This window comes from Cyprinodon variegatus, unplaced genomic scaffold (assembly GCF_000732505.1).
Source record: "Cyprinodon variegatus isolate N-32 unplaced genomic scaffold, C_variegatus-1.0 Scaffold172, whole genome shotgun sequence".
NCBI classification, from domain to species: domain Eukaryota; kingdom Metazoa; phylum Chordata; class Actinopteri; order Cyprinodontiformes; family Cyprinodontidae; genus Cyprinodon; species Cyprinodon variegatus.
Window position 1 is genome coordinate 873,212 of NW_015150625.1, and position 10,693 is coordinate 883,904.

Sequence of the window (10,693 nt, forward strand, 5' to 3'; positions counted from 1 at the left end):
TTGTACTATAGCTGTCGTTGAGGTTTGTTCAACTGATAAATGATGTTATAAACAGCACAGTAAAAGGGCAGTGATCTTTGACATGTTTTAAGAAGATGTATTTCTGTTTTCTTAGCGAGAGCATCAGTTTGGCCCCATGCTGAAGCGATATGATGGACGGAGAAATGCAAAGGTCTCGCATTTCCAGCGCGTTTGTGCCCTGGGAAAAAATAAACAAAAACAAAACGGTCTCCTACAGGTTTATAGCTCACATCAGTTTGTACATGCTACTTACAATATACACAAAAGAGGAGTTCTATAGCTTCTATTCCTTTCTTATTGTCTATTTCCACATGTGGAATCCAGAGTTAATACAAGAAGAGCTGATAATAGAAAAATTTAAGTTGCAGAGTTTGGACCATTTTCCTTCCCTTTTTGTTTATCCTGTTTGTTGTTTTTTTGTTTCCGGGCAGATTTCAGGTAAACGGGAAATATGAAAGGAAAATAGTGGAGAAAAAAAAGAGGGAAAGATGAAAAATGAAAGGGATGTGTTACAATCTGAGCGGTGGTCCTCGTTTTCTGAGTGAAAAATGTGAAATGTGAAACAGTAGAAAATAAAGACCCCAAAATAATTCAACAGCTAAAAAGATGGCTGCCATCCTTGCCTTTAATATCAAGGCAAAAAAAAAAAAAAAACTCCGGAGAGGCTCTGAGCGTTGCTCCTCTCCTCTTTGAAATCTCTCATCTTCGCAGAGATTCGCTGTGGTGAAGTTTATGAATAAATACGCCATAAAAAACGTCTGTTTGAGTGGAGCCTTCTGCTCTTCAGAACACAGATATATATAGATATATATATGGGTTTATTAAACAGAGAGGAGGAGGGGGCTGGAGGTCCGCCTTTCGAAAAACCTCCATCTTCATGTCTAGATGTCCACGTCTGAGTGAAAGTCAGTGGGCCTCATGGCTGCTACTTGAAAATGTAGTTGATTAGAACCTGAAGGAGGATGAGGAATGCGATGATGACGTAGTCCCGCTGCTGGAGGAAGGAGCTGCTCTCCGTCTGTCCCGCCGTGCGGCTCCGCAGCAGGGTGACGCTCCTGCAGAAACACGGCCTTTTAACACGGCTGGCATATTAGGGCGTTATTGTTGCAATATTATTTGCAAAAAATGTGTATGGAGAGTCATTTGTATCTCAATTTTGTGGTATTATAAACTGAATTGATTTGTGCGTCTATACGAGAATCTGCAAATGTGTAAAATAACTTGAGTGTAATCCGATTTGCAAATGTGTAAAAACAATCAACAAATCTGTATTCAGATCTACAAATCTGTAGATGTGTCAACACACAGAGACACTTAAGTCTGAAGTGTTTTCCCTTCAACACCCAGAAATGCAGATAAATCATTGGTTACAAGTCAAGCGGTTTCTCCTTGGCTCTCTTTACACACGTTATTTTTGCAACATTTCTGCCGAGTGAGATCTGCAAATGTGGGAGACGATTCCTATGTGTAATAATGGAATGCTGCCCTGAGCGCAGGCTCATAGGCTGCGTCTTCTATCCTTTTTTTTTTTATGCTACGGGAGTTATGTGTCAAGGAAAGATGGCTGCTAACAGCAAGATGGATCGGACGTTTGAGGCTACAAATAACCCATGGGTAAGCGATTTTTGTGACAATAATGCACCCATAGGGGGAAGAAGCAGCCTATGATCCTGCAAGCCTGCGCTCAGGGCAGCTTCCAGATACTACACACATCTGGAAGACTTGTATACAATGATATGTCTGCATTGTTGGGTGTTGAAGCAAAAATACTTCAGAGTTAAGTGTCTCTTTAGGTTTACAGACTGAGCTACACATTTGTAGATCTGAAAACAGATTTGTGGATTTTCAATATATTGGATTACACACAAGTTATGTTACACATTTGCACATTTGTACAAATGTACAAATCTCCTTTGCAAACAAATCTTATTTGCAAACACATTTGCAAATAATATTGCAACAATAATTCCCCCATACTGGCATTGGGACGCGGTGATATTCGAACGGTCGACGCCCTCCTCACCTGTTTATGTCTTCCTGCGTCTGCTTTATCGATTCGATGGCGCTTTGCAGCTCACTCAGGTCTGCACCCTTTTTCCTCATCCGACTGTTATGCTTGCTTTTGTGTCCTGTAATAAAAATAACGGATAGTTATTATGGCGGTTAGGGGTTACCCTTTCGTTTTGAAGTCAGAGGCTGACTCACGCTCGCTGCCTGATGAGTCGTGGCGATCGGGTTCTGGTGAGGAGCAGCCACTTTCTGGGCTCTTGGGCTTGTCGCTCTTGTGCTTCCTCTTTGGCACCGTCACCTGATGTACCATTCAAACATGGACACACGAGCAAATATGGCGTAGAGGTTAGACATGGCTCATCGTCAGCAAAAAGCAGATAAAGATAACATAAAAAAGGTCAAAGATAGAAAACTGATCCTAAAAAAGGGGGCAATATTGTGCAGGTGGGGGTTAAAAGCGGTGGCAGTTCAGTGTAAAAAAAAAAATACAACCAAAGTAAGTTAATGCTAATTTAGCTTAAAATAAAGGTTTTAGTTGAAAACTAATGAAAAACAAGCAATTTTTCTACCAAAGACACAAAAAAGCACCAGTCTGAAAAAGCTGAGAATATAGAGATGACTGAATGAGGTGACTGGGAAATGGTTAATGGTTTATCTATATAATGGTTAGTGTTTGATGAGTCATGCAGACATGAAATGATGATGAAAGAGCAGCCGGTTTAAAATAACAGATTTAAAAAACAAAGACACAATAACTCCAGGCAACGATGGCGGCAGCACAAAGAGATGAAGCGGCAATGGAGGCGGTGCGCCGGCAAGGATGGATGAGGCGGTGGCATGCTCTCTCAGCAGGACAACCTACCTGACACTTGCAATTGTCCCTCCGCGGCCCCTGGTTACTCAGACTAATAAGACTGCCAGAACGTACCATAGGGGTGCGGTGTCGGACCTTGGTCTGGATGCAGCCGTCTTTCTCGAACTGAATCAGGTCGTTGAGCGGATCCCATGGCCTGGTGCTGAGGAACGGAGCGAGCAGGACAGAGTTGGGTCATAAAAAAATTAAATAGAAACTTCTATGCTCTAGATTCAAGCTTCAGGCTCGTCTATATTAACCGTTTAAAAGAATTTTTGCTAAAGGTTATATATATATATATATACAAAAAAAGTTATTTAGGGTTTCCTATAGGAGAACAACAAGGACGGATTTAGGCTTCTTTCTATTTCTCTTATTTAATCAAAAAACGTAAATATTTCTGCAGCTAATATTCTCATTTATGCAGAGGACACCAGGCTTTCCTCCTTTTCTGAGGTATTTAGTGTCTGGAAATCAAACCTCGGTTAAACTGCAACTGCCTTCATGTTTACAAGAAGTAAACATGACTCTCACACTTCTGATACAGTCCTGAAATTTAAATGTTTTGACAGACCTTGGAAGAGAGGCATTGTACAAATATTTGGCGGATGGATGGATGTTTTGTTTTTTTAATTAATCGTTGCATATATGCATATAACCTTTATTGAATCAGGTATGTCTCATCGAGATTACAAATCTATTTCATAGATACCCATTAACAGTATACCAATCAAATCAAAGCAAATAAAAACTATGGATATCAAATTATGTTTTTTAATATTAATCTCAAACATGGTTTATACAGGAATGAGTAACTCTTATTTAATGCTTTTTAATGCTCTTAGAAAATAATTTTAATGCCATCAACAAGTACCCATGACTCTCATATATACACCGCAAAATCCTTCGTCATCATTACCCTCGACAGGCTGCAGTCACGCCCTAAAATTCCTCGTTTTCCAGCCACTTTTGTTGAAATATGCATTTCCCCATTCTCTAGCTTTTTCTCTGCATCGGACTTCTCTTCCGAACATACAGCTTTACAATCAACCGGAAGCAAATATATCACGATATATCTGATAAAATTGTTTCTATAAACTTTTTTTTTTTTTTTTAAATAAAGCAGTTTAAATGCCACAATAATCAAATTTTATGAATTTGAATGCCAATTAAGGCCTTAATATAAAAATTATAATGTAATGACTTTTAAAGATTTTTAATGACCCGCAGAAGCAAGCAGCAGACTTTTATTAAACACTGCAGTTACAGCACCCACCAGGAGATGGCGACCTCACTCTCTCAATAAAGAACAAAGATGCAAATGGATTAACTTTACAGATTCTTGCATTAAGTAACAACGTCTTGTTTTAAGTATTAATTCAATTTGCCTTTAAACTGCTTTTGTTTTTCATCTCATTAATTGTTTAATTGATGTAAAGTACTTAAGTAATTGCCTTTGTAGTGAATTGTTCTATTTATTTCATTGTGTCTTGCCTTAATTGTCTTTTTTTTTTTTTAAAGCTACATTCAAAATGCATCACAGCTGTAAAACCTGGGTGGTGTAGAGAGGAGCCACTCACTCGGCATATCTGTAATGCCATTCTCCGCTGATGGGGTCCTGCTCGAATAAGGCCGGGACCCAATCCTCGCATTTGACTTTGCGTTCGCGGGCTGCCTTCCTCTGAGCTTCCTCCAGAATGAACTTCTCGTTGGTGGCCTCTGTCTGGTCCTTGTTGTTGATGGCTCGGGTCACATGCTGCCACAGCCTGGATGGGGGCCGAACATGGAAAGCTGCTTTGGTAATCGACAAAAGCTGCAGGGAGTGCTTCAAAGCTAAGGTTTAAATCAAGGTGCACCTCTCTGACTCAAACTCCCCCTGCTCTTCCGGTGGGACGGTGTAGCGGATCAGCCGGTTCTGTCTCAGCTCTGGTGTGGGGTCCCAGAAAGTATCCATGATCCCCGTCTTCTTGTCATTGATGAAGATCTCGCTGTCCTGTTAGAGAAAAAACAAACGCAGCTATTTCCTGTTTTCAGTAATTGTTGGAAGATGATGAAAAAAACTAAACGTGGTTTTATCGTACCCAGTGTCCCTCTAGAGTAGCCAGCACTTCCTTCCCCAATTTGATCTTCCCAGAGATCTGATTGACGCAGTCTCCGCTGCCCAGGAACGGCTGAGGGAGAAAGAGAAGCGACAGGAGGAAGGAGAGGTAGAGGAGGAAACGAGGCAGGGGGGGAGCGTTGGGAACAAGAAGCAGAATGGAGGACAACCACAGGACAGTAAAACCAAAGAGTAATAGATTGAGAAAAATGATAAACGTACTTATTTTAGTTACCATTAAAAAAATGTAAAAAAACACGACACATATATATTTTTTTAATTTATTCGAAGCTTTTTAAACTGCTACATACAACACATGGAAAGACTCTTAACACTCCTAATCTGACATTAAATACATTTAAACTATCGTAAAATTATTTTGTTTGTGATGTTAAAACCAAATGTAAAAAAAATCATTCAAATCTATCCATTTTAACCAGATTAGTTCTTCACTTTTTTATTTTGCTGAACTGATTACTTTTGCTTCTAACTGGAGAAGCCCTTTGGTTAATCTCACTGTTTATAAACGTCTAATAAGAATAAGTCAGGGTAATCTGAACTACTTCTTCATAAGAGCAGCAAACCGCGTCTATTTCTATTATAATGACCCACAGTTCAAATACCTGTCGCTAGTTTATGGTAGCATAAAGCAGTAGGTAATGATGGGAGTTGCAGTTGGGTGATGGGGTGTTGTATTGGGGAGGGCAAAGAGGAAGGATGGTGGACATCAGACAATCAGAAACATCACATAAGAAACATTTCTGCTCGCTAGTGTAACACAAAGGGTGTTTCTATTTAGATTACCTACTATTTGATGATCACCGTAAATCTAAGGTGGGAAAATTCAGACTCACCTTCAGTTTGAACTCTAGCTGAGCGCTGTAGCCCGTTTTCTCACACGCTATGGTAACCTGACCACCCAGCTCCAAGGTCATAGTTCCATAAAGAATACCTTTTATATATCAAAAAGAGCAAACAGACACGCTTCAGTCGGTACAAATCAATCAGAAAGCTAAAAAAAGCTTCAAGCTTCAGTTTCTAACCTTTACAGTGAGCGTACGGCATGTTCATGACGTAGTCCTCCCCTCGGTTGAGGAAGTTAAGCCGAGCCTCTCCGTCTAATATGGCTGACAGCGAGTTCCCTTAAAGATGAACAATCATGTGGAAACTCGTTAGTAGGAGCGACCTAACGAGGGAGAACTGAGAACGTTGAGGTTGATGGTACCGTAGAACTTGGACTTGGCGAGGATGCTCCCACTGAGGCAGAAGCCATCTTTCCTGTTGCTGACGTAGAAGGCCGACACGGGGGGATGGTGAGAGACCTGAAGGGGGTTTAAAGGAACACAGAAATAAAATGCTTTTAATAGCAGACGTGGGTGAGAGCTATGGAGTAACTTTCTGAACAATAACATTTATTTTAGTAGTAGTTCTAAAGGGTTAACAAGGACATAGCATGAAATAAATAGGTGTAAATTAATGATAAAATAGATTAGAAAATACCATTAAATAAGGAAACAAACTTTTTAATTAAGAAAAGTAAGTGATATTTCTAAGATAAATACATTTATATTTAAATGTTTCATTCTAAATCTATTTCATGGCATAAATCATAATTTAAAAGCTAACTTGAAGTATTTAAAGGCAAAATTATTTAATTTTTTATTTCATGTAATAATATTACATTCAGTTATTTAATGATGTATTAAATAATACATTTAGTCGTTTAACAGGCTCATTCATTTAGTTAAATGGATCTTAATTGCATTCAAGCCATGTGATTTTTTAAGCAACAACTCAAAATTTTAAAAACATTTATTGAATGGTTTGGCATCTCTGTCTGAACAATTTGGATACATAATTGTTTTTTTTTGTTAGTTTTTTTTTTTTTAAGGAATCATTATAAACATGGAAACAAATGACATTCATCTGCCTTTATGTAAGGCTGGGATCGGCTCTCTCATACCTGTTCTGCAATGTAAAACGTTTTGCTGTTGGTCTTCTGATGCAGCCACATGCACCGATACGTCTCTCCAATAATAGGGTTGTAAGGTTTCTTCAAACCCTGAATCAAATCGTAAAAAAATTATTAGAGGAAATCAAAACAAAACACAAACAACTCAACATAAGGCGGTTGAAACTGACCTTTGGCTTCTTGTAAAAGCCAGAAATGTACCATTTCACCACCTTCTTCATCCGGTTGTAAGCATTCTCTTCAACTGCAGCTCTAGAAGGAGAATCACCAACTTATAAACTTGATGTGTTTTATTTACAAGTCTTGTTCTAATGAGGTTCATGCACAGAGCACCCTATTAAATAGAAGCACTAACATAATAAAACCAACGTGTTAGCACAGTGCTCATAAATCTAACAAGGTTCTGATGCCTAAAGAAAAAAAAAAAGGTGCTTTATGTATTTTTGAAACTTAAAATGTGGGAAAAGAGAAGGTCTGACTTCACCAATTAGTTTCACCCTATTTACCGCATGATGGATATTGTTCCTAAGCTTTACAGCAGGGGGCACCAAAACCCCATGGCATGCTCATATAAATTAGTGATGGATATTTTATTTTAGATAATGGGACCCTTAATGTTTTCATAAGAACCTCAGCGGTTGTTCATTTAACATAAAATGTACGAAGGTCTTACTCTGACAGGAAATCTGCGTGGTAGTAGTAGTCGGACAGCTTGTCCAGGAAGGATCTGGGCTCCAGAATAAACGTGGGCAGGACAACCTTGGACAGATCCATGCCTGGTCGCACTTGCTTCAGCAGAGTCCAGATGAGAGATTTGTTCTCCTCGGATACAGTCTCCGTCTGAGCAGCCTCTCCGGCCTGAAACAGGGAAGGGTCCCAGATGTTAGCAGCTCTAACAGCTTCCATCAACAACAAAACCAACCACAGTCCTTCCATTTGCCAACATTATACTCCCCACTGTGGGGGGTTGTCATCGCCTTAAGCCGGGCTCACGCTGTACCATTTTTTTTGCCCTTTTAGGGCGATTCGGCAGTCGTGCGAGAAGTTTTTGATCGGGCCAACTCTAATCATGCATCGTGTAGTGTACAGGGGGTTAAGAGGGGCAATCAGCCTCTCACAACCACCAGCCGATCAGGAATCATAAGGTTGGGAGAGAATCAAACATGTTTAAATTTCAGTTGGGCATGGGCAGATCACCCAGGGAGCATGCACACACAAGGATTCTTCTTCTTCTGCAAGTGAAATGCAGTTCTTTCTATAAAAAGTGGCTATTTTTGCTCAGCCATGTCTTTGTCCAAATGCGTCGTCGCCTTTTCTTTTTAGGGCTTTCAACACACAGTGGCACAAATTGCCAAGGCTGTCCGTTTCACTCTAGTGAGTTTCATATTTAACAGGAGACCTCTTCTACTCGTTTGGCTTCTGGATAGACGAGTCCGAGTAGCGCCATGTCACTGCGACGCTGAGTCCGACCTGGTTTTTAGATGTACAAAGTGAGCAGGTAGATCGCATCAGAGCGTTGGGCCACACAGTGTGAGAACATACATCATAAGCTGTGAACTCACACTGTACAACAAAACCTGTGAGCTGTAGCTGCGTGCAACGATTAAAAAAAAAATCTTTAACTGCACACACTGATCAAAATCCCGCTGCATTTTGCTAACTTCCTGTTATTATGCAAGAAAGCTCATTAATGTATTTAAAATAAAAAGAGTTGAACTCCTTAAAGTTTATCATTCAATTTGGAGGAAGGCAGGTTTTCTACCTCCCCCAACTCTTCGTGCGACTGCTCCATGTAGGGGGTTTCCCTCAGATGCTCATTGGGGTCCAGGTCGATGTAGGAGTCATCCTGCCGCTCTGATGTGTCGCTGTCGCTCTCCTCACTCTTTTCCAGGCCCTCTGGGTCGGACTCCTCGTGGTCCTGTTCTCCCTCCCTGTCTGATTTATCTGAGTACAGGTCCGGGTCTTTCAGATGGTCGCTGTCGTTGAACCTTAGCAAAGCGACAAACAAGAAAACACTCAGTGAGAATAAAGTCCTGCTTTAGTTTATGTGACAGCTTTTTAAATAGCGTGCAGCCCAATGAAATGGGTGAAAAAGAGAAACTAATTTAATTGGATATTGGCTGCCAGTCGCTGCAGAGGATGCTGAATAGTGCTACTCACTGGAAACCGTGGATGTTGTGCGCCCTGAGGAGGCTGTAGAAATTAATGGAGTGCTCTCCAGCCGTTGACACAGCGCTCATGTCCTCCTTCCCCTCCCGGATCATAGTCCTCTTTAGCAGACTGGAACACTTTAGGGCCAGCTCCAGCGCATCCATCCAGCATCGACCTGAGGAAACAATCCTAATTACAAAACCAGCTCCAACATCCACTAGAGGGAACAAAACTACACTCCCTATTCTGGCATTTGTCATCATGTCATCAAAAGTAAATGTCTAAAACTAATGGGGCAAGAAGGCAGTAACCCATATAGCAAATAAAAAGTTAAACAAGCCAACACTGGATTAGCTCAGCTATAATAGAGATACTTTAATGGATGGGTTCCAAAGTGGGGGTAGGGACCCCCGGTGGGCGGAGAGGCACCAAGTAGGAGGTCGTGGAACAGTTTTCACAATCACTGTGATGTAATCCCTGTGCCATTAAATAAGCAGATGTAACTATAGCTTAAAAAATTAATTGGATTAATTGTGATTAATCGATTATTGAAATGTTTATTTATTTAATCCATATTAATGTAGTTTTTGTCATATTTTGAATCGTCAACTAATTTAGTAAGGGATTAATCACTTACTAAAGTACAGAGACTCTAAAACATACCTTTGGCTGACAAAGTGACCCTCTTAGAGAAATAATTATACCAAAATGTGATATATATATATATATATATATATATATATATATATATATATTATATATATATATATATATATATTATATATATATATATATATATATATATATAGCATTTAAGATGGGAATATTTTCATCTGCCAATATGCTCTATCCTGAACTCCATAGGAGTTTTAAATTCATCTGATTTTATACTGCAAAATATATTTTTTAAGGAACCTTTTGGTAGCAGATTATAAATAAAATATATATAAAAGTATATAAATATATATATAATCAACAGGTTAATCGATTAGAAAAAATTATCATTAGTTGCAGCACTAGATTCAGTATTAATTTATTTACACTGCTCTATACTCATTTATAATTTGACTTTTTTTAAGTTCCAATTAATTATATAACTCATCTTTATTTATCTTTTTTTTTTTACTTTAAATTATGCATTAGAGAAATAAATAAAGAAATGCTAAATCCGCTAATTCCAGGGTATATTTATTTATTTAATCCATATTTATATAGTTTATGTCATATTTTGGATCGGCATTGATCTTACGCATAATTGACAACTTTAAGATGGAAAAGTTGTTTTGTTTTACTTTAAACATTTCAACCAAAAGGAAAAAAAAACATTCATTATTCACAGTTCCTTCCTGCTCCAAAGGGCAGAGGGGACTCATGCTCCATGTTTCAGCACATCCTTAGAGACTCCTTAAAACAGGAAGGAACATACAACAATATTCCTCCTTGAAACATGATGGAATATTGTTGTATGTTTCAGCACCATGGATAGAGACTCCTTGAAACAGGAAGGAATAGTGTTGAATGTTTCAGCACCATGGATAGAGACTCCTTGAAACAGGAAGGAATAGTGTTGAATGTTTCAGCACCATGG

At 39.2% G+C, this 10,693-nt stretch overlaps 1 protein-coding gene across 7 annotated transcripts in view; it reads right to left on the reverse strand.

Moving 5' to 3' along the window:
- Positions 1-411: 411 nt before the first annotated feature.
- Positions 412-10,693, reverse strand: part of osbpl8 (oxysterol binding protein like 8) — a 75,963-nt gene continuing 65,681 nt past the window's right edge. For 5 of the 7 annotated variants that reach the window (XM_015378438.1, XM_015378441.1, XM_015378442.1 and 2 more), the window contains 15 exons: positions 9,115-9,280; positions 8,717-8,942; positions 7,628-7,812; positions 7,125-7,206; positions 6,946-7,044; positions 6,208-6,304; positions 6,026-6,124; positions 5,837-5,934; positions 4,966-5,055; positions 4,741-4,877; positions 4,465-4,650; positions 2,894-3,047; positions 2,227-2,329; positions 2,045-2,150; positions 412-1,076 (listed from right to left, as the gene is read on the reverse strand). In XM_015378438.1, the coding sequence (XP_015233924.1) occupies positions 947-1,076; positions 2,045-2,150; positions 2,227-2,329; positions 2,894-3,047; positions 4,465-4,650; positions 4,741-4,877; positions 4,966-5,055; positions 5,837-5,934; positions 6,026-6,124; positions 6,208-6,304; positions 6,946-7,044; positions 7,125-7,206; positions 7,628-7,812; positions 8,717-8,942; positions 9,115-9,280 (1,958 nt within the window). In that variant the 3' untranslated portion in view covers positions 412-946. The remainder of the gene's footprint in view (positions 1,077-2,044; positions 2,151-2,226; positions 2,330-2,893; positions 3,048-4,464; positions 4,651-4,740; positions 4,878-4,965; positions 5,056-5,836; positions 5,935-6,025; positions 6,125-6,207; positions 6,305-6,945; positions 7,045-7,124; positions 7,207-7,627; positions 7,813-8,716; positions 8,943-9,114; positions 9,281-10,693) is intronic. The other 2 variants (XM_015378439.1, XM_015378440.1) reach the window with 1 other exon arrangement.